Genomic DNA, 23,513 nt, shown 5'->3' with positions numbered 1-23,513 from the left:
AGTACTTAAAGCAAACATAAAGCGGAGATAAACTTATGAGATAATGCATTATATATGTAGTGCAGCTAAGAAATAGAACATTAGTAGCAGAGAAAAGTCTCATATTGTTTTTTAGTACAGGAAGAGTTAAAAAAAACTTCAGTTATTATCTATGCAGAAGCGCTTCTCTGAGCTATTCGGCCAACTGGGTCGAATACATTCCTGTTTTTTGAAGCACTTAAACAATCAAGAAACAGAGAGAGACAGCTTGAAATAAGGTTTTACCGCAGGAAAGTTCAAAGGGTCATTATTTCTGCTTTGTTTTATAGCTTAAAATGCAGAGTGTGGTTTTAAGACTGCAACTGTGACAAAATGATGCAATGTTATTAAAAAAAAGTGATATAACTGAAAATAAAAATATTAGGCTTTGCTACTAATGTTATATTCATTATCCGTACTACACATATAATTCATTATATCATAGGGTGTTTTTTTGGTTTCAGGTTTGCTTTAAGCCTGGTACAGATCTCCAGTCTTGAATGGCTAATTTTACCCCCTCTATGGAGTACAAGCGCTATCTTACACAATCGGTTCTAAGAACTCAAAATCTGCTGGCTCTCCTACTACATGAAAGTGGCAAAAATGGCCAATAAAAACTGGATGTGTGTACGCACCTTTCCATGTCTACTCTAAAGGGAAATTCCAGTTTTGCTTGAGAAAAACTCAATGCTTTTAGGCTCTATATATTGAAAGGACTAAGTGGTGAACAGTATTTCAGCTCCATTGCTTTTATGTGCATATAAAAGCATTGCTTCCACAGTCATGCCACTGCGTTGCTAACAGAAATGGACACACATCAAAGTGTCAGAACTGGCTGCCAGTCACTGGAATAATCCAGGTGCTGGGAAATGCTAAGAAGTGGTGGATGTTTTTTCAGGCAGCAGTACTCCAATATGAGTCCGCAGAGGACTGGTGTCAAGCCTGGAACAACGAGCAACTTGAACTTACTGTCAGCTTTGGAAATTCTTAGCTGTCTGCAGACTGAAATAAAAAGATATTTTTGATAACATTAAATTAGAAATAGGCTTGTGCAGCATTGGTTTATTTTCAAGGCAACCTTATAACGCAAGTGAAATTTCCCTTTAAGGCTAGGATCATGTTAGCGCACTACAGAGGCGGCCTTTGGGGGTGGCAAGTGGGGCGATCGCCCCAGGCCCCGCACATGAAGAGGGCCACGCATGTCATGCACACCATACCATGCTCATTTTGGTGGTGGTGAAGGAAAGGTCTACAGAAGTCTAGCTGTTTGTGTTCTGAGCAGTGTGTCATTTACAACAACTCAGATGTTCCTATTTTGTTTTACACACCTTATATTTTACACCCCCCCCCCCCCTTTTATTGCTTAGGTTTTCGTCTTCAGCAGTCAAACATGGACTGAAGCTAGAGAGGGGCTTGGGCTGGAGCTTCTAGACTGGCTGGTGATTGGTGCTAGGTTTCATGGAGAGCTAGGGATAGATAGAGGCTGGCTGGGGAGCTAGGGATAGGTACAGTTCGATTACATTACGTATTGTAATTGTTCCTGTATTGGTTGGCTTAGGGGCCTTTAACAAGTTTTTAAACAATAATAAGGCATACTGTTTTAGAGGTGGACAAGCCCGTGACTGTGGTGGTACGGTACATGGCCTACACTTATGGCTCTAGGCCCCGCATATGACACTCGCCCCAGGCCCCGCGTACTCTAAGGCCGGCTCTGCGCACTATCACGAAAATTGTCAAATTTAAAATACATGTAAACATAGACAAATAAGAAGTACAATTCTTCCAGAGTAAAATGAGCCCTAAATTACTTTTCTCCTATGTTGCTGTCACTTAGAGTAGGTAGTAGAAATTTGACAGAACCGACAGGTTTTGGACTAGCCCATCTCCTCAAAGTGGATTCTCAGTGCTTTTTTGTTTGTTTCAAAAGCACTTAGCAAATGGCAGTTGCTCTCTCCAACTACCAAAAAAGTGTGCAGCGAGCAGGAAGGCTGACCAGCATCACTGTATAATTCCTTTTCGGGTAATGTCATTATAAAGAGTAAAAGCTTTGCTGAGAATCCCCCATGAAGAGATGGACTAGTTCAAAACCTGTCGGTTCTGTCAGATTTCAACTACCAACTGTGACACCAAATTAGGTGAAAAGTAATTTATGGCTTATTTTACTCGGGATTCGGGAAGAAACATACTTCTTATTTGTACATCTTTACATGTTTTAAATTGTCCAATTTTTCACGATAGTGGTCCTTTAAAGTAAACCTGAGATGGCTAAAAATAAAAAAAACATTATACACACCTGGGGCTTCCTCCAACCCCCTTCAAGATAATCGGTCCCTCGCCATCTTTCCAGGCAGCCTGGATTCTCCGATAGGCGGTCCAGTCATTCTGCCAGTTGGCGCAGACGCAGTCCGGTTGCATGCACTCCCATGGCCGGGAGCATTCTGCGCCTGCATCCCATTCACTACCTGATTTGCGGTGTTAACAGGGCATCTAGCAGAGGATCCAGGCGGTGGGGGAGGACGGTGAGGGACCGATTAGCCTGAAAGGATACCCGAGGTGACATGTGACATGATGAGATAGGCATGTGTATGTACAGTGCCTAGCACACAAATAACTAGGCTGTGTTCATTTTTTTCTTTCTCTGCCTGAAAGAGTTAAACATCAGGTATGTAAGTGGCAGTTCCTGTCTGAGTCAGGACTGAGTCAGACTACAGTGTGACCCTCACTGATAAGAAATTACAACTGTAAAACACTTTCCTAGCAGAAAATGGCTTCTGAAAGCAGGGAAGACATAAAAGGGCCAATGGTTAATAGATTTTAGCACTGGCATACTTCAATGAATGTGTCATTGAGCAAAAACAATAAAACAGTAAAAACTTAAAATGAAGATTTAAATAAAAAATAAAACTGTGGAATATCTTAAAAAGTCTTTTTTTAGGAGAGGGAGGATAGGTACAATTGTTTATTTTATTAGTTTATTTTCTCCTCGGGTGTCCTTGAAGGGGGCTGGAAAAAGCCCCAGGTATGTATATATTTTTTTTATTTTCAGCCATCTCCAAATTACTTTAAAGTGTAACTGTAGGGGAAAAAAGGCCTCCAAATGGATACTCACCTTCATAGTGAGGCTTCCCCCATCCTCCTTCACCATCCCCTTCCAGTGCTATGTCCTCCAGAAAACCTTGTGCATGCACAGAAGCAAGGGGCTCAGCTGAAGCCCAAAGAGGTCCGTAGTACTGTGCAGGTACAGCGTGACTGCATTCGTTCTGGTACGGCAGCGTGGCTTTGAGTTTCGGGAGGAGACAGCGCTGGAACAGCGAGGTAGAAGGAGGCGGGGGAGTCCTCTGGAGGATCCAGAGGCTTTCCTCTCCCAAGGTAAGTATCTAACTTTTCATTTGCTTTAAAGCAAACACCTGGAGCGCCTTGCATTATGTAAAAATAACGAGCTGAGATGTGCGCTACCGGGCACTGTGCATGTTACGCCCACGCTACAAATGAATGGCTACGAAGTTCTGTATATTGTGAAGCGCGCATTATCGGAAGAGTCTATTTTGGAAATCTGTTGCAATGTGGCGCATGCATGTTGCAATGGATGCAGTGTGAATTTACCCTTGGGCTGTATATACGCATTTTGATTGGCCAATGATTGCCTAATTTTCATATAGTATTTTAGATTCACTAGTGATTGTCCAATCAAAATTGGATGTGTGTATGCACCCTCAGACCCATACATATGCCTCAGCTGAGGGCAGTTACTGCAATCTGAATGCTGCAAGCTGCAATTGTACATTAATTAGCGTGCTCGCTCTGTCTAGTTACCACAGGTTTATGATGCCCGCAGAAAAAACGGACTCTGGACCTTGTGTATAGGGATATATGCTTAATGTTAACTTTTTGTATTGGTTTAAAAATAAACTGTGGAAATCACATAGTGTCTAATAGGCATGAGTACATACAGTACAGTAGGTGTAAGTGGAGACATTGGGGCCCGTTTCCACTGGCGAATGGGATCCGAAGGGATGCGATGTGGCTCCCATGCATGTCACATCCGCATCGGGAGATGCAGCCACCAATGGGAGGAGATGGGAAGCGGATGTGGCCGTGCGACAATCTGCAGCATGCTGCAGATTCTCGGATCACTATGCACCACTCCGCATACCCAGCATGCAATGGAAACTGTTCCATTGCCGCGCATTGATTTCAGTTCGGCCACGGTGTGATGCGGCTAGCCGGCTATGTAGCCTCATCGCACCGCGTGTAGTGGAAATGGGCCCCAAAAGAGCAACTTAACAAATATAAAGATGCACACATAATTTAGGAGGGTTCAATAACCATACAATATATGAGGAGATACATAGGTCAGGTACAAACTGTCAATATTGAGCCCTCATATATGAGCAAAATTTAGGGAATGGCTGCCAGAAAACATACATTAAGGCATAGAACTCTGGTAGTATGTAGATGTAATATAAGTGCAGATGTCTTAAAGGGACCCTAAGCAATGCCATAAAAAAAGAAAACTGGACTTACCTGGGGCTTCCTCCAGCCCCCCTTAGGCCGCGGGTTTCCCAGTCTTGAATGGTGGCTCCGGTAATCTGGCGACTTCAGCTGAAGTCATGCGTATGCACCCCTGGCGCGCACCTGGCGTGTCATCATGATGGTAGCCGTAAGTGTCCTGCGCATGTGCGGTTCACTCTTTAGAGATCCACGCATGCACAGAACCTTACGGTGACCACTTCAGCTGAACTCTCTGGTTTACCAGAGCCGCCAGTGGGACCACGGAAGGGACAAAGAGGGGGGACTGGGGACGCCGGGGGAACTTGCAGGGTACGGGGGACCGGAGGAAGCCCCGGGTAAGTCCAGATTTCTTCTTTATGGCACTGCTCCGGGCCCATTTGATAATCAATCAGCAGCCAGAGGTTTTCTAATACACCATGGAACAGTATGTTAAGGATAAAAGATAATCTTCAGCGCTCTCTATTGTACTCCCGCACAATGTGAAGCCTGCAGACACCTTGTGCTCAATATTGGAGACAGTGACCGTCACCAAAAAAACATATATGCAGGAGTCAGGGCTTAGTTCCTACACAGGGAGGTACACTTTATTACAACTACATTAAAACGAAAAATCCGAAAAACATTGAAAGAAAACACAAACTCACATCGTAGGTCCATGCACACAGGAGCCTTGTGCTTTAAAACGCATCAAATGTTAATATGAAGAAAAACGAGTGACGATAGAAAGGAGCAGTGTGCTTTGAATACCAAAATTAGATATTTTGCTTATGAATTTTTAGTGGTATGCATAGCTAGGGATGTGGCATGGGTGGGGCATGTTTTTAAGTGTCCCTCTTTCGCATCTTAAAAAAGTTGGGAGCTATGTGACAGTCATATGTATAGGCCAGCCCGTCGCTCAGTGACATACTCACTACTGGACAGGAAGTACATCACCGGGGGTTCCGGTCATTCACACTTACTGCGTCACCCTAGACTTGCATTATCTGTGGGGTAGGCACAGATCATGCAGTACCGCATCGATGACTTTGGGATTGGAATGCGGCATTTTGAATACTTACATCGCTCTGCATTGCATCGCATTAAGTATGTAAGTCTCGCTTTTTTTTGTGACCCGGGAGTCAAACTCATGACCTCATGCTTCGCAGTCAGAGACAGTACTAAAGAATTCACCAGGTTGAGTTTATTATACTCCCTCATCCCACCAGGAGATTTGAGACAACGCCCCAGCTGCCAACCATGGGATGTACAGGTTTCCCATGCTGGGTGGGTCTGGAAGTCAAACCCACAACCACATGCTTAGTAGGCAGAAACAGGACATGAAAGTCTCCATAGACTTTCATTGACTTAGGCGCCTCTTGAAGTAAAAAAGCTCACCGCAATGCCGCACTGTAAAAGGGACCTCAAGGAATTTTCAATGGGAGAGGATCCGAATTTGAAACAAGCTGAACTACGGAGAAACTCTAGCTCATCTGTGCCAAGTCAAAGTAGAACATTGTCATCAGTGTATGGACCCGCCCTATAATGTTTTACTTTTTTTTTTTTAAATCTAATGTACAGTATATTCTTAGTTTAGATCATGTAGGATAGAGGGAGAGAGAAATAAAGGTACAACTAAACTTGCAACGTAACTGTTCATACACTCTCAGCAATGGTTTCCCAGGATTATGTCATGTCTGCTCCCCTCATAAAACACATCCTAGCAACACAGTAATGATTTCATATTCCAAACCAACATGGAAATATGACTCACATTCATTCTCAAAGAGATGGAACTGCATCCCCAGGAGCGGAACGGCCCGGCAGAACGTGTAGGTAGACGACGTCTTCTTTTTGGGGCACAGCTTCAAAATCTAAAGGAGAGAGATAGACTGCATTCATGTTGTCATAGTCAAATAATCAGCAAACAGGTACAGAAAAGTCCAGCAATCTAAGGCAACCAGACAGCATGCCTAAGGAGATAATGGGGACTGTGCTTTGGGGGTTTGCGGGGCTTAAAATACTTACAAAGCCTCCAGCGCTGCCTTCTAACTTTCCTGTAGCTATAACCTTCTTCTAATCTTCCTAGCAGCAGTAGCTATATGGGTCCCCTAGTATTATGTAGCCCCCAGTAGTTGGTAGCAAGATGAACCCCCCATTAGTGGGCAGCCAGAAGAGTACCCAGTATTAGGTAGCCCCTAGTAGTTGGTGGCCAGAGGTAACTCCCATTAGATGGCAACCAGAGGAGTGCAAAGTATTAGGTAGCCGGTGGAGCCCCAGTATTAGATAACCCTCATTAGTTGGTAGCCAGAGGAGCCCCCAGTATTAGGTAGACAGAGCGCCATCCCCATCTCATGCAGAGTGCACTGTCGAGTGAAGAGGTGAAGTGACTCACCTATCTAGATCGATTGCACATGATCCATCTTCCCCCCAGGAGTTCTTGGTGCTTACAGCGATGTCTCTCATCACGTAACTCACCAGTACATGCCGGTGGGTCAGATGACAATAGACACCACTGCAGCCATGGAGACCAGGACACATCAGAGGAAAATAAATCACGTGCCTCCGCCTAAAAAGGTGAGTCAATGTTGTATGTGATGAAGGTATACATTACAAATTAAAAGGTATAAATTACAAATATTTTTTCTATTGAATGTATAAAGTAACAGTGGTCCAGCCATTGAGGGAAGGTTTTCTAGGATTAGGCATGGAGTGTTGTGGGCAGGGTAAGAGGCATAGCAACACCAATCAGGACTTAAGTGGCTCCAAGTAAGTTCAAGCTAAAAGGCTGTTAGCCTGTTATTTGCATTTGAGGAAACCTTTAAGGTAAGTATGTGGGGGGCTTTTGGGGTGAACAGGTTAGCTGAGCAGGTCTATCTTGGAAATGTATTTTATTATTTACCAGGAGAAGATCATTAAACAAGAAGACCTCCCTCTGATGCGCTGCTTGCTTCTGTAATTTGTTCACGTCAGTCACCTCGAAGAGACGGCTGCAGCAGACCAGGCGCCTGTGAGGAACAGACAGAACCTGTGGGGAAGACGAGAGCCAATCATAAGTTTCCACATCTTTACAGCTACATTGGTTGTAACAGGCATGTCTACTTAGTAAGAAAAAAAAAACAATTACGCTTTTCATTCCAACGATGGACTTTTCCACCTTTGTTACGTAAGTCACATGATCCTCATTGGACTTCAGTTCCTTCTGCTGGATTCGCTCGTAAATGCCCACGACCATTTCTCGAGGAATGTCAGCTCCATCATCCACCCCTAAGATGAAATATTAAAAGAGTTGGGTGTCTATTTATAGCCGTAATTTGCATAGCAGGTGGCCCTGGTGCTTGGTACTTTATTGACAGGGGCGTAGCAATAGGGGTTGCAGAAGTTGCAACCGCATCAGGGCCCTTGGGCCAGAGGGGCCCCGAAGGGCCCTCCCTCAACTGCAGAATTAGCTCTCTATTGTTCCTGTGCTCATAATAATCACTTCAATAGATGCTTTGAATAGTGGTAATCATTAACAAGCTGTTCCCCATCCCCTCCTTGCACTGTATTTGCCATTGGTAGGTTTTAGTATGCCATATCAATTGTTATGTGTAGAGGGCTTGGGGGGGCCCCATGTAAAACTTGCATCAGGGCTCAGAGCTTCTTAGCTATGCCACTGTTTATTGAGCACCCCAAATTACCGCTAATAGCTGCTAATCATGCCTTTTTTCGACTGCATTACCCAGTCCTATCACGATATTTAAAGGGGGTCATTCACAAAAAATCAAATCGATACATTTTCCCCATTTTTGGGTGAAAAGAATCAATTGTATAAGACATAAAGAAATCTGATTGAGCTTCCTGGTATTTTTTATTAACAGTCGATCAGGAATGGCGGATTTTTCTGATCAATCTTTATAAAAATGTAATGGCGTAGGGTAGACTTGTCAAATTCTTGATTTAAAGACACAATCAAGTTTTTTAGAGTTTTCAAAAAAAAAACTGAACGTGTGTGGTACATTGGTCAGATTTTTTCAAATGTTACAATCAATCCATCAATAAGAAAAATTGATTGTAATTCTTGAATTGAAAAGAAATAAAAAATATGGTGTGTGCCCATTAACAGTACAATCAGATGTTATCTCTCTACGCACTTTTCACGATCGTAATTAATCGGAAGGTAATTATCAATTGTTCCCATAAACGGTTCAACTAGGGCATTTCCTGTCTTCAAATACGATTATAAAATCCAACTTTCAAATCAATTAAAATGTTTAGTTTTAATCGACCAAAGAATCGTTTGACATTCATTTTCACCACACAGCTTTTTGTACAATTTAATCATAAAAAGTGTATCGAAAGATTGCATCTTGTGAAAAAAAAACTGTACTGTTAATGGGCTTCTTTACAGAGATATGCAGGGCCGGAGCTACCATAGGAAAGAAAGGGCAATTGCCCCAGGGCCCTAGAGCCTGTAGGGGCCCCCAAGGTGTCTCTCTCCCATCTTAACTGTTGCTCTCCAGGGACTCTGCAGAGTCTGTTAAGTTGGGAGGTGATTGGGGGAGGGTCAGCAGCCAGCTCAGGGGCCCAGGAGGGAAATTTGGCTGCAACAAAGGGCCTCTAATGATGCATTTTGGTCGGGGGGTGTCTGTTGGGGGGCCCCCAGGCTAATTTTGCCCTAGGGCCCAATTGTTACTTGAACCGGCCCTGGAGATATGGCAATGCTTAGCAAGGCTTCCCTGTATGTTCTACTTTGGAATAAATCTACGAATTCCCCACTGGTTTCCCCACTGTTTTCCCCACTGGTTTTCCCACTGGTTTCCCCACTGGTTTCCTTATGATGACTCAACCCCTAAAAAAAAGATCAGCAAATAAGTTATAGATAAATGGGCTCCCCTACAGCCTATGGGCCCCAAAGCACTTGCTATGTGTCTGCTTTGGCTATTGCTACATCATTGGCTATATCACACTCTGGAACAAATACTTGTCTGAAGTTGTACTGAAAAAGACGCTGACCTCGTAGATTGCGGATGAAGTCTTCCAGCATCATTTTACGGTCCGGTTTGATGCTGGGGCTGTACATGTCTGTATTGAGCAGAATAACAGCAAAGGCCAGGATGAAGATGGTGTCCGGATTATGGAATTGCTGCACAATGTCCGGGTTACACATGCAGTATCGCTGGCTGTGGGAGAACAAAGCACAATATTCTGGTACAAGTGGGAAGCTGCACACAGTCACACTCGAGTCACTGGACATGAAGGCCTCACCTGAAGGCCTCTATCAGACGCTCCACCTTCTGGGCCTCACCCTGTACGCGGATGTGAGCCTGGAACTTCCGCAAGGCCTCATCCAGCTCCATGTTAGAGAAATCCATTTCATCCACCACGCAGCTGTGAGACATGGAGAACGGTCAGAACATACTCAACAGGCAATGCTAGAGAGGGCGGAGGAACAATGAGGCGCAAATAATAGAGAGGCTGCACATAAGGCACATACATTTTCCCAGGCAATACACAAACTAGTTAACCCACCTTACATAGTATGCGTAATGCAAGCCACAACCTGTATGTTACTACTGAAACACACATTACGCAAACAGTGTATATAACGTATAACACAAATTATGCAAATTATGCAAACTAGGTAAATGTCAGCACAGGTAACTTTTACCACTATTTACTGAATACACCACAATTTTTCTACCTCTCCCATTTTTCACTTGATCAAAAATGATCGCAATAAGGTTGGGTGCACATATAACGTAACGTAAAAGGTTGCATATTATGTCGTTTGCGTGTTTTTTTTTACTGCAGATGCGTTCTTCAAGCGATTTACGTGCGTCTTAATGCGTTTGCATTTCGCATATATAAAACGCATATGCGGTTTGTATGCATTTTTTATGCTAATCACTAGGAAAACAGGAAGCGGAAATACTGTACATACAAAACAATAAAAAAAACACATATAAAATGCATGGAAAACGTATGAAAAATGCATACCATTGCGTTCCCATTGACTTTCATTATGTGTGTTTTTGATGCTTTTGAATTATGCAACAAAACCTGCGTTTTTATAAACGCATGTTTGAAAACACATACGCAGTTTTTATATGCGTTTTTTTCCTGCGGCCTACAGACTTCTATTAGCCGCAAAAATGCAGTGTTTTCCTCAATGCTAGTGTTTCTGCTAAGTGTGCACCTAGCCTAAATGGATAATTCTTAACCATTTCACACTAACGCATACCAACGCATTCTGAGCTCTTTCACACTACAAGCTGCTCTGTCCTTTTTGACGGATCGCTCTTAGGATAAGCGGGTTAACATGAAAGTCTATTGTCATTCATGTTACCTTTCACATTAGACAAAGCGTTCCAGAGCGTTACGTTGTAATGCTTCTGGAAGCTTTTTATCTTACAACGCAGGCGGTTTCCCATCAGGTAAATTAAAACTAGCGCAGCTGATATGCGTCCAGCCGCAACCTTCTGATGTCATGCAGTTTGTCATAACGTGTGTAAGAAATCGGGTTTGTGCACAAGTTGGCTAATGTAAAAGAGCTCCAAGTGTAAAAGGGCCCTAAGGCTAGGTCTACTCTGTTTTACAGCTTAAAGGGATACTGTCGAGGGGGGTCAGGGGAAAATGAGTTGAACTTACCCGGAGCTTCTAACGGTCCCCCGCAGACATCCTGTGTTTGCGCAGCCACTCACCGATGCTCCGGCCCCGCCTCCGGTTCACTTCTGGATTTTCAGACTTTAAAGTCTGAAAACCACTGCGCCTGCGTTGCCGTGTCCTCGATCCCGCTGATGTCATCAAGAGCGCACAGCGCAGGCCCAGTATGGTCTGTGTCTGCGCAGTACACTCCTGGTGACATCAGCGGGAGCGGGGACACGGGCGTGCAGGCGCAGTGGTTTTCTGATTTTAAAGTCAGAAATTCCAGAAGTGAACTGGAGGCGGGGCCGGAGCATCGGTGAGTGGCTGCGCCAACACAGGATGTCTGCGGGGGACCATTAGAAGCCCCAGGTAAGTTCAGCTCATTTTCCCCCGACCCCCCTACAGTATCCCTTTAAAATACAGAGTGTGGTTCATAGACTGCAAATATGAACGAATGATGCAATGTTATAAATAAAGCTATGTAACCTTTCTTTGCTACTAATGTTTTATTAATTATTCATACTACACCTACAAAACATTATCTCATAAGTTTATTTTCGCTTCAGTGTCACTTTAATTCTTGCCCCGTCTATTATTTCACGTTACTGTTAGCAATGTTAGCAAATTAGAAATTAGGAATATTAATACCATTATCCCAAACGCTTTTATCGCTTAAACCGCTTAATAGGAGTTGAATTTTAATCTCCTGCTTGAGAGGTTGTCGGAGCACTTGTTCCAGAATGATATCACGCTGCTGTACACAATGTGCGGAATCTCTGAAACCTATTTTGTTCTTTGATTGTGTCGTTCTCCAGCCGCCCTTGTGCTAATGTCCTCCGCCGCTCTCTGCGTAGAAGTCAGGGAGGCAGTCTGTAGATGTGCAGGGCTCCAAGCGTGTAATGCGTGCTGAGTAGCTGAATGACCTAGATATGGAGCTCAGGTGAGCATGCTAGGGCGCTGCGACAATGGAGGAACATACAACACTAATACTCTATATACTGTACACTCTTCAATTTCTCTTAATATATATATATATATATATACTGTAAATTTGCTGAAGACTTCATTAGGAACCCCTGTACACCTGTTGGTTTATCCCATTATCTAATTAGCCAATCATGTGGCAGCAGTGAAATATATACAATCATGCAGATACAGATAAGGATGTTACTGTAGCCATACATCTAGCGATGTATGGGCAGATTTGACCAAGAGACAAATCTCACTCTAATCGAATCTGATTAGAGAGAGATCTGTTTGCTGGCCATACACCACAGGCAGATTCCCTCACAATTTCATGCTGAAATCGATCCGGAATCAGCCCTGGGACACCGCATTTGTTGCATCGCCGACCCAACGCTGTCCCCCTAATGTGCAATGTGCCCCCCCCCCCCAGTGCACTATATATTACATGTCCTTGTCCATGTCCTTTGTCCATACTCGTGCCCCACATGGTTGCATGTGGGTGTCTGTGTGACGTCACATTATTCTGGCAACCACGTGGGGCACATGTATGGACTGCGCCTGGAGCCCGCGGTGGACAAGGACACGTAGTGTATAGTGCACTACCGGTAGGCACCGGAGTGGGCACATTGAACAGCATCGTGGTTACGTTGCATTTGTCGCCTATCCCAAAATCGCATGCTGTTATCGCCAAGCACCCAATCGAGCAAGTAAGCCCCCACATATAGCTGCATGCATGAAAGCCTAATTTGTCTTGAAAAAAACAATATATATTTCATCTCTGTGTCATAAGTAGGGATAAAGTTATTTCTGATTAAATAAGGACATAGCTAAACTGTCAAAACTGCTCTGGTCCATAAGTGGGAAACAAGGTCTGGATGCGAAGTGGTTAAGGTGACCAATTTCGGCCTGAAATTGGTCACATCGTCAATCGAGCATGCACTTGGCGGCACCCATTTTAATTCGGTTATAATAATCAAATCGGATGGTCAATTAGCCGCCAAGTCGGCCACCTTTAAGCTCGGTTCTCACTACAGTGGAAAACGGACATTTTTATGTCCGTTTTAATGCAATGAAATACTGACAGTAAGGCAAGATTAGGGTGTGAGAGCACCCACTATAGTGCTACTAAGTGTAGTGGAAAGGGGGGATAGTTCCCATTCACCAATCAAAGTGCCTGCTGTGATCACAGGAATATAAAGTGGGGGGACATCTAGTGGCCAAATAGTAAAACAAATATTTTATAAATAGAATCTGTTCCCACTTGAGAGTCTGCAACGGATCAGTTGGATCCATTGCGGTAAGTAACTTTTGTGGTGTCCACAATTTTTTCCCAGAAAGCAGATGCGTTTCCCATATAGCCTTCGGTGGAAGCACTTCTTCCTCGGACACCAACTGGACCCCAAACGGACCATCAGAGCGGACACTACATTGTCAGCTCCAGTCCAAGTGGGAACCTAGCCTCTATGTTCACATCAAACACTAGAATAGAGAAAAAAATGTATTCTCAGTGATTATGATTATGGCATGCTTGTTAGTAGCAGACAGGTGGTTTGAGTATTTCTGCTGACCTCTTGGGATTCACATATATTACTCTCCCTAGAGTTTACACAGAATGCTTTGAAAAATGATAAAAAAATCAAAATCAGCAGACAAAAATGTAACAATGACAGAGGTCAGAAGAGAATGGCCTGACTGGCTCAAGCTGACAGAAAGGTTTAAGTAACTCAGATAATCAGTCTTTACTTCTGTGGCAAGCACAAGAGCATTCAGAATGCACAACACATTGAATCAGGTTGGGTTGCACTCATGGTAGTGAAGAACAGAGAGCTAAGGCTGTAGTGGCCACTTTTAAAGAGACACTGAAGCAAAAAAAAAAGTATGATATAATGAATTGGTTGTGTAGTACAGCTAAAAAATAAAACATTAGGCGCAGAGACATACGTCTAATATTGTTTCCAGTACAGGAAGAGTTAAGAAACTCCAGTCTATGCAAAAGAGCCACTGAGTTCCAGGAGTTTCAAAGTCACAGAGAGCTGTGTTTTCCAAAGCTTATTATCTCAAGTGTCTCTAACTGTATTGTTTTTTTTTCCTGCACTGGACAGTTCAAAAGTTCACTAGCCTGCTCTTTAAAATCATTTAGAATGCTGAGTAGTGTGTAAACTGCAAATATTAGAGAATTATGCAATGTTATAAAAAAAAAAAACTATATAACTGAAAATAAAAATATGAGAATATTTTCTTTGCTTCTATCTTCTAGTAATTATCCGTACTACACAACCAATTCATTATATAATAATTTTTTTTTCGCTTCAGTGTCTCTTTAAGTCCCTTTCACACTATTCTGTTGCATTAAAGTTGTCTTAAGCAATTTTACCGCAACAGACGGCTAAGTAAATTAAAGTCTATGTAGACTTTCATACTTAGGGCTTGTTTCATTAAACTGCGCTGCCAAAGCAGCACAGCTTAATGTGAGGGAGCGCTCGTTTAAAAAGAAGGGGTGGCCCCTATGCACGGCATACATAGCAGTGCACATAGCTATGTAAGGAGTGTGCCTTCTTTATTCCTGCCGCCGCACGTTGCTATGTAAGTAACTATGTTAATTAACATAGTAGCGGCTTCTAGTAAAGTATTAGTGCTCTCTCACATTAAGCTACGCTGCTAAATTTTGAATCAATTCATTAAAAATGAATTAAGACCTTAATTTCGCTGCAGTGCAACGAAAGTACTCAAATGCCACAATCCTGACATCAATTCAACAGTGCGTTATGCATGATCCGTGCCTACTGCATGGATTATGCAGAAGTGCAATGTAAATCAACTCGTCAGAGCAAATAATAATATGTAATCAAGTCACTATATACCAGTATGCAGGCTACTTCTTTAGTGTTTCAGTATTCAGAAATGCAAGTCTATGGCTACACACTAGGTGTAGCCAAACGAAGGGAGCACGGTGCGACGTGGAACACCTCCGTGGACTGACGGGAATTCCGGAGATAAACATCCTGTTCAGCAGGGAGTATGTCACTGAACAGGGGGCGGGCCTATGCATATCCCCCTGTAGGCGCACACTGGCGCAGGGTCATATGAAGTTTGTTTTTTGTACAGCGGGTGATCCCACGGCATGCAAAGTGTTAAAAGAGCTGGATATAAAGACTATTGGGATGCGGTAGCAAGAGGTGCCCCCCACTATTAGGAAGCCCCCAATATAACTAGCCAGAGGCCCCCAGTACTAGCTAGCCAGATGTAGACCCCCTCCTGTGTCGGTAGCCAGAGGAGCCCCCAGCAATAGGTAGCCAGATGTAGGCACCCACAGTATAAGATGCCCCTCAGTACAGGTAGCCACAGAGCCCCTCCCCTCATATAGGTAGTCATGGAGCCCATGCTGTTATTAGCCAGAGAGCCACCCATTTAAGTAGCTAGAGAGCCCCCCAGTTGGGTGGCCAGAGAGTCATCCCCCGTTAGGTGGGCAGAGAGCACCCCTCGTTAGGTGGCCACATAGCCCCCTCCCATTTGGAGGCCAGAGGACCCCTGTAATGTGGCCAGAAAGCTCCCCCATTTGGTGGCAGGAGAGCACCCCCCTCCCCTTTGGTGGCCAGATAGCCCCTCGTCTGGTTTCCAGATAGCCCAAATCCCCTTTTGATGGCCAGAAAGCCCCCTCCAGTTTGGTGACAAGAGAGCCTTCCATTTGGTGACCAGATAGCCCCCCATCTGGTGGCGAGATAGTCACCCTGTTTGGTGGACAGATAGCCCTCCCCCCATTTAGTGGCCAGAGATCCCCAACTTGCTGAGATCTACGGGCCACATATCTTACTTCCAGGTCTCTTGCATGCCTTCACATAGTAACAAGGCCGCTGTTACTATGAGGTGGAACACAAGAAACCAGGAAGAAAGTACATGCGGTATGTGTAACATAAACCCACCTGCTATTAAAACTCAAATACTTTTTCCATAATGAGAAGATGGATTCTTTGGAGAAATCCTTGATGCTAGGAAAAATTGAGGGCAAAAGAAGAAGAGGATGGACAGACTGCATATGGGAAGCTATGAACATGCCTATGCAACTGAAAGAAGCAGTAATTGACAAAAATATCTGGCATGCAAAAGTACAAGAGATGGAGTTGACTAAACAAAAGAGGAGAGTATAAAAGAAAAGGGTTTCATATTTTTTTTTCATTGATAATGCAGCAGTTTAAAGGCTTCACCAGAATTACTGAAAGGGCCACAGTTTGGACAGCAAGGAATTAGAGGATTACGAGTGTGGAATAAAGAATACTCACTCGAGGACGTCCCGGTTGAATTGCTTCTTGCTGTTCCCCAGGAATTCTCCAATCATTTGACGGCTCAGGCCCTTCCTCTGAAGCAAGAAATGGGCCACCCCAATGGGGGTATCAGGGATGAACCCTCGGGAGATCAAGAACTGGGTTCCCTTGTCAGGATTACTGCAAAGAGAAGAGCAGTTAGTCACGCGCTGCCAACACAGATGTCCCCACAGGGAGACATAGAAGGAGACTGCAGGATTTCACTGTCTGATGGGTTTTGCACATATAAAGTTTACTTAGCTTGATTCTATTAAATTCTTTGGGGTGTAAGGAGTAGTGATGGCCCGAGTGGTTCGCACGCAAAATTATTCGCGCGAACATCGGTGGTTCGCGGTGAACCGCGAACTATATGCGAGTTCGACCCGCCCCTTATACTACATCATTAGGGTCAACTTTGACCCTTTACATCACAGTCCACAGACACAAGGTAGCCAATCAGGCTACACTCCCTCTTGGAGCCCCCCACCTTATAAAACGCAGGCAGCGTCAGCCATTTCACTCACTCGTGTGGCTGCAGTAATTAGAGAAGGGAGAGAACCTGGCTGCTGACATAGGGAAAGCTTAGTTAGGCTCTTGTGTTAGGCTTGTTAGGTTGCTCCTTCTTGCTGATACTTATTGCTAAAAAGCACTCCTCATCCTCAACAGCTCTTTTGAGAGCTCATGTTGTTCTTGTGATCTATTTTTTTTTTGTGTGTGTGTGTCCCACAGACACTTGTGTTGCATATACAGCTCTGTCAGTCAGTCGCAGCTGCTGGTGGGACCTTGGCCCCTTGGTAATTCCTACTGTCCCACTGCCAGGCCCAGCACATTCAGTGACTACCTGTGTGTGACAGCTGCACATTTGTAATACCAATCACTGCATACCCACCTGTTCAGTGCACCTATCTACCTACCTGAGCGCACGCAGTGTTATATACCACCAGTAACTGCACCTGTTCATGGTACCTCTGTGTGTGACAGCTGCACATTTGTAATACCAATCAATGCATACCCACCTGTTCAGTGCACCTATCTACCTACGTGAGCGCACGCAGTGTCACTGCACCTGTTCACGGTACCTGTGTGTGTGACAGCTGCACATTTGTAATACCACTCACTGCATACCTACCTGTTCAGTGCATCTACCTACGTGAGCGCACGCAGTGTTACCCAAGATAATAAGGTCGTTGCTTCATTGTGGACAGACCAAATTCGATCAGCTGGACAGTCACTGTTCTGTCATTGAGCTACCTTAGCCCGGCGACCATATGGGCTGTAAAGCTGCCATCACCTGCACTCTCGTCATGGTGCGCACCAGCACGGCCGTCACTACACAAACTGCTGTGTGCTGTGCGTTACACAGTGAGTTTGATCTGTCAGTGTGAAGCAGTACTCTAATTACACTACCTGATTGATGTATACACATTGCGTAGTGCAAATACTGTGGCGCCCCAAGTCAGCGTGAAGAATAGAAATGAAGCTGTGTTAGGATTAATCCTAGTGTCCAAGTTATCAGCAATGTAGTAGAAATTCACAGTGCAGGTATATTCTTCCCTTGAATGTATATCTCTCCACTTCACCACCTGTATATGCACTCAAGGTGCAGATAAAGCAAAACAGGGATGCTCTCAGTTGATAGGATGAATCTTGTTTATTCCTGCATAAAAAGGGCAATACAGGTGGTACGAGGTGACACTTACTTCTAGAGGGCCCTAATCCACTTAGGACCCTCTCTAGGCGCGTAGCCAATGTGGTACTATGGACCTCCGTATGCGACCCTGCTGCATGCTGCCTGCTCTTGACCTGACTAGTTTCGGCTGTCTACCGTCTTCAGGGGATAAACCCCTGAAGACTGCAGACGGAGGTCCATAGTACCACATTTGTATAAACAAGATTCATCCTATCCACTGAGAGCATCCCTGTTTTGCTTTATCTGCACCTTGAGTGCATATACAGGTGGTGAAGTGGAGAGATATACATCCAAGGGAAGAATATACCTGCACTGTGAATTTCTACTACACTGATGTATACACATGCAAGATATTTTAAAGCACTTTAGGCCTCCAATTTAGCATGCAATGTGATTTCTGCCCTTAAACGCTGCCATGCGTCAAATCCAGATTTTTCCCCGGGACTTCTAGCTTCTATCCCACTCCCCCATGCAAAAACTCAGATGTTAGACCCCTTGAAACATCTTTTCCATCACTTTTGTGGCCAGCATAAATGTTTCTAATTTTCGAAGTTCGCCTCCCCATTGAAGTCTATTGCGGTTCGCGGAACTTCACGTGTACCAAACTTTTTGCGGAGGTTCGCGTTCGAGGTTCGCGAACCGAAAATCGGAGATTCGAGCCATCTCTAGTAAGGAGGGTTTACAAAAAGGCCTCATCAAACTATGGGTCTCATTTACCAAGTTTCACCAGGGCCACTGGTCAGAGCTGGCATAGAGTTCATGGTGCTCTGTGCAAGTTTTCTCAGTATTTTATGCATTGTACCATGCCTTTTATAATAACACAAGTTTTCCTGTGTTGTTTTGTGTTTAAATAAAAATGTTTAAAAAGTTGCAGAGTGGAAAGATTCCATTATGTTATCTGACTACAGATATGTTCCATGATGCCCACTCCATTGAGTTTCATAGGGCGCAGAGTATGGCACCTTGCAAATATGTTCTGTAGCAGAGTGTGCTCTCCCATACATGGTGGCTTGTGCAGCAGCACATAACAAAGGTGGACCCAACAGGTGGTCTTCAAAAAACATAAATGACCCAGAATCCCTGGTGTGGGTTTGTTAAATATTGTCTGCAGCAGTGGCTGGATAGTGTACTGGTTAAGAGCTCTGCCTCTGGCAAAGGAGACCAGGGTTCACATCTCAGCTCTTCCAGCCCAGTAAGCCAGCACCTATTCAGTGAGGAGACCTTGGTTAGGCAACACTCCCTAACACTGCTACTGCCTATAGCAGTGATGGCTAACCTTGGCACTCCAGCTGTGACAAAACTACAAATCCCATCATGCCTGTGCCTCCCTGAGTTATGCTTAGAGCTGTCAGATTATTGCAATGCCTTATGGGACTTGTAGTTCCACCACAGCTGGAGTGCCAAGGTTAGCCATCACTGGCCTATAGAGTGCATCCTAGTGGTTGCATCTCTGGTGCTTTGAGTCCGCCAGGACGTGTCTTGTCTGTTATTAGGTGCTAAAAGTCATATTGTTCACACTTCCTGAATGGCTAGTAACTTATAAGGGTGTTTAAGAGAAAAAAAAGTAATAGTCAAATTGTGCAGCTTGCATTATGTACCCAATGCATGCATTGCTTGTATAATACGTGTTATGCAAATACAGTAGCACACGTTATGCTAAACAGTTTGCGCATTGAGCTTATGATGGTAGTTGACATTTGCTAATATTACTTAATTACGTTACTTTGTTTTTCTAAATGTTGCTGGCCTTTTGAGAACTAGGGACAATGTACATTAGAGGAGCTCACAATCTGCAATGGTGATCATTGTATTTCTCAACCACAGTCTACCAGGCTCTTCACCAGAGGCAACCAGAGTACCCAGAGGAAACCCACACATACTTGGGGAGAACCAACAAATGCTGTACATATAGTGTTGTGGATGAGATTTTAACCTAGGACTCTCTGCAAGACTACAGGACAAGCTACTAGGCCAGCATGCTACCTGAGGACTGGAAATGTTTCCCACCTAATAGCAACCAGTCAGGGGCGTAACTACAAAGGAGCAGCCCCTGTAGCCGCAGGGGGGCCCAGAGCTGTAAGGGGGCCCCAATTACTACTTCACTCCCATTAGATAAAGGGACCATCCTTCAGATCAGGTGTTTTTGTGGATACGCTTATTATCGTGCGATGATTATGATGCCCACACTTGTTTTATGGCTCTAGCAAGATGGGCTCCCTGGCTGTGAGGGTCACAAGGGATAGACAAGGTACATAGTTACATAATTATCTGAATTCCATATTCCAGATGTGGCCTTACTAGAGAGTTAAACAGGGGCAATATTATGCTAGCATCTCGAGGTTTTATTTCCCTTTTAATGCATCCCAAAATTTTGTTAGCTTTAGTTGCAGCGGCTTGGCATTGAGTGCGATTATTTAACTTGTTGTCGATGAGCACTCCTCACAAAGGGTGTGAACACTGGGGGGGCCATTACAGTTTTGCTGGGGGCCCCATGATGTGTTGGTATGCCCCTACATCCACTATTAAATAAATCTATAGCGACAAAAACCACAATAAAACAAGTAGTTCTGATCCACCCCACAACAAAGCATCAAACAAATCCACTACAAAAGGGTTTTATATGAACAAATTCACTTGAATTCTTCAATCAACAATCTTCTAAGTTGCGGACATGGGACTTGATTCACTAAACCGTGATAACTCAAATATCACACCTTACCAAATATCACACCTTATCAAATATCACACCTTATCAAAGATCACACCTTATCAAAGATCACACCTTATGAAAAGATATCACACCTTATGATAAGACATCACACCTTATGAAAAGATATCACACCTTATCAAAGATATCACACCTTATCAAAGTTAACATGCCTTATCAGAGTAGCATAGCGAGGGCTACAAACTTATGCTTGCTAATTGGCAATGGCACTCGTCCTGCTCTGAGCCCCTGCGGGTTCGTAGCGCTCGCTATGCTACTCTGATAACGCGTGTTAACTTTGATAAGGATTGATATCTTTGATAAGGTGTGATATCTTTTCATAAGGTGTGATATATTTTCATAAGGTGTAATATCTCTGATAATAAGGTGTGATATTTGAGTTATCACAGTTTAGTGATTCAAGCCCCTGGCGTGCAGAAACGATTTCAGAATTCCAAATCACAAAAGAGACTCCCTGACACGTGTTTCATGGGCAAAAGCCGCTTCCTCAGAGGCACACAGTATACAAATACATCAACCGCAGATCATGAGAAATACACCACCGCAATCTGTAGTGAAAAGAAAAAAGGCACTCTGCGACGATTCGTTGCCATGGATAAGAGGTTGCAACCTCTTGTCCATGGTGGTGCGCTGCACGCATGGAATTGTCGCAGAGTGCCTTTTTTCTTTTCAGATTGCGGTGGTGCATTTCCTGTGATCTGCAGCTGATATGTTTGTATACAGTGTGCCTCTGAGGAAGCGGCTTTTGGCCGTGAAACACGTGTCAGGCAGTCTCTTTTGTGATTTGGAATTCTGAAACCGTGTCTGCACGCTATGTCCGCAACTTAGAATATTGGTGATTGAAGAATTAAAGTGAATTTGTTCAAATAAAACCCTGTGTGTTTTCTAGTGGACTTGTTTTAAACAAATCTATGCCTGGCCTACAAGATTGTTTATCTTCTCCAACCCAGAAGAAGTTCCGTAAATTAGATGTAATAAGCATAGTTCATTCTGCTGATACAGGCTTGCTCCGTGGCTGTAGTCTAACAATGTCCCTTTTACAGTCCTCTGCAATTACTGAACTTTAGTTTATAAGGTCTGCATAGCAAATGAGCGTCTGCAATCTCTTTACTTACAGTGAAACTGAACTTCATTAAAAATTGATACAAATATATTTCAGCGCTCTAAAATATGGTTTGTAATGTAAAGCCGATCTCTAGGCAGAGATCTAAAAATACCATCTAATATATTAGTAATCGGAGTGCTAAAATGTTATATGTTTGTGTAAAATGAAGTGTCCGCAACTAAATAATTCCCGTCTTAAAATTTCGATCACATGACCTAAAGTGGCAAAGTTGAGGGAGTTCATTTAAAGCTATGCGGGGAGGGCTGCTACTGCGTGGATTGCATTATCCTGCTGTTCAGACTACATCAGACACAGTCTGAACTCTCAGAGGAGATCGAAGCCTATGGCAGTATTTTTTTTGTCAACCGCTAATAAGGTACTTTATACAAATAAAATGATGCACTGCAAATGAGCCCCTACACAGATCTAGGAGAACATATGTGACTAAGTTGGTGTTTTTATGTTGTTAAAAATGTCATTGCTGCTGTTAAAAAATGTCTTGGCATTTCAGTTGCAGCCAGCTATAATTTACCAAAATTGGTGCAAAATGTGCATTTCTTTAGCAGGCTGGAATCTGTACTCTCTTTGAAGAGTATAGATTGCCGCCTACAAACTTTCTGACTTCCTGCATTATGAATAAGCTGTACAGAGCAGGGACTCTGCTGCAGGTCTCTGCAGGTAAGGATTCCACATTCTTCCTATGGTAATGTTAACTCTACTACTCTTGCTTTTTATGTAGGAGGGGTAACTTTGCAAGTCAAAACTTTGGAGTCCAACTGCAGGAGGGGTAGCCCTGCAGGTCAGGACTCTACACTGTTCCTACAGGACTAACTTCCGGTCTTTTGCATGCTGCCCTATGATTGGTTTGCAATTTGGGTTGTATTCATTCTATTAGTTGGGATGATTTTCAGTCTGCCATCTGGTCCGCCCGTATTGTGACACTATCTCCTACCCTCCGAACGATGCGGCCTTTGTGTTCTATTTGTCAGTGTGTTTTCTGATTAGCTGCTCTTTTGAGTAGGTATATTTAAAGCTGGAAGTCATACATTTATTGTATATGGCTACACATGCTTCATGAAAAAAGGATGTGTCTTTCAAAATGTTGCATTTGATGTCAAGCCTGTCCTCTACATTATGATTGTAATTTCAGCTATCTAATAAATGGAGTAATCATTTGAAAACGATTGGAGGACACTGCTAGGTACTTTTTGGCTGTTGTATCTGAGTTGCATCTTTAGCAAAAGAAGTGATTCACCTAAGCACATCGCTCTTGAAAGCTGGTTGCTCCCATAGGAGAGGCAACGGTCTACAATCTTGCTATAGGAGAACTCTGTAGGTTAGGACTCTACACTGTTCCTATAGGTGGGTTAACTCTGCAGTCCAGTACTCTGTACTTATGCTTTAGGAGAGGAAACTCTGCAGGTCAGGACTCCACTTTTCATATAGGAGAGGTAACTCAGACTGGTTCATTTACAGTTTCTTGCCCTTCCAATTCTAACACTACAGTAAGGGGAGTCTTTCAGTTGTCCAAGTCTGTAACGGATACCAACCCTTCATAAAAATCTCACGTGTTATCGGTACTTGTTAACCACT

General features: G+C 43.7%; 1 protein-coding gene across 1 annotated transcript in view; it reads right to left on the bottom strand.

Annotated features, from left to right (window-relative positions):
- The window catches only part of IQSEC3 (IQ motif and Sec7 domain ArfGEF 3), a 218,977-nt gene that overhangs the window by 34,002 nt on the left and 161,462 nt on the right, over window positions 1-23,513 (bottom strand). The window contains exons 5-10 of the mRNA XM_068277664.1: window positions 16,377-16,538; window positions 9,754-9,876; window positions 9,502-9,668; window positions 7,634-7,773; window positions 7,409-7,534; window positions 6,281-6,380 (exon numbers count right to left, since the gene is read on the bottom strand). Of these exons, the coding sequence (XP_068133765.1) occupies window positions 6,281-6,380; window positions 7,409-7,534; window positions 7,634-7,773; window positions 9,502-9,668; window positions 9,754-9,876; window positions 16,377-16,538 (818 nt within the window). The remainder of the gene's footprint in view (window positions 1-6,280; window positions 6,381-7,408; window positions 7,535-7,633; window positions 7,774-9,501; window positions 9,669-9,753; window positions 9,877-16,376; window positions 16,539-23,513) is intronic.

This window comes from Hyperolius riggenbachi, chromosome 3 (genome assembly GCF_040937935.1).
Source record: "Hyperolius riggenbachi isolate aHypRig1 chromosome 3, aHypRig1.pri, whole genome shotgun sequence".
Classification (NCBI taxonomy): domain Eukaryota; kingdom Metazoa; phylum Chordata; class Amphibia; order Anura; family Hyperoliidae; genus Hyperolius; species Hyperolius riggenbachi.
Note: the sequence above shows the minus strand (reverse complement) of the source record. Positions and strands in the feature narration are given on the sequence as shown.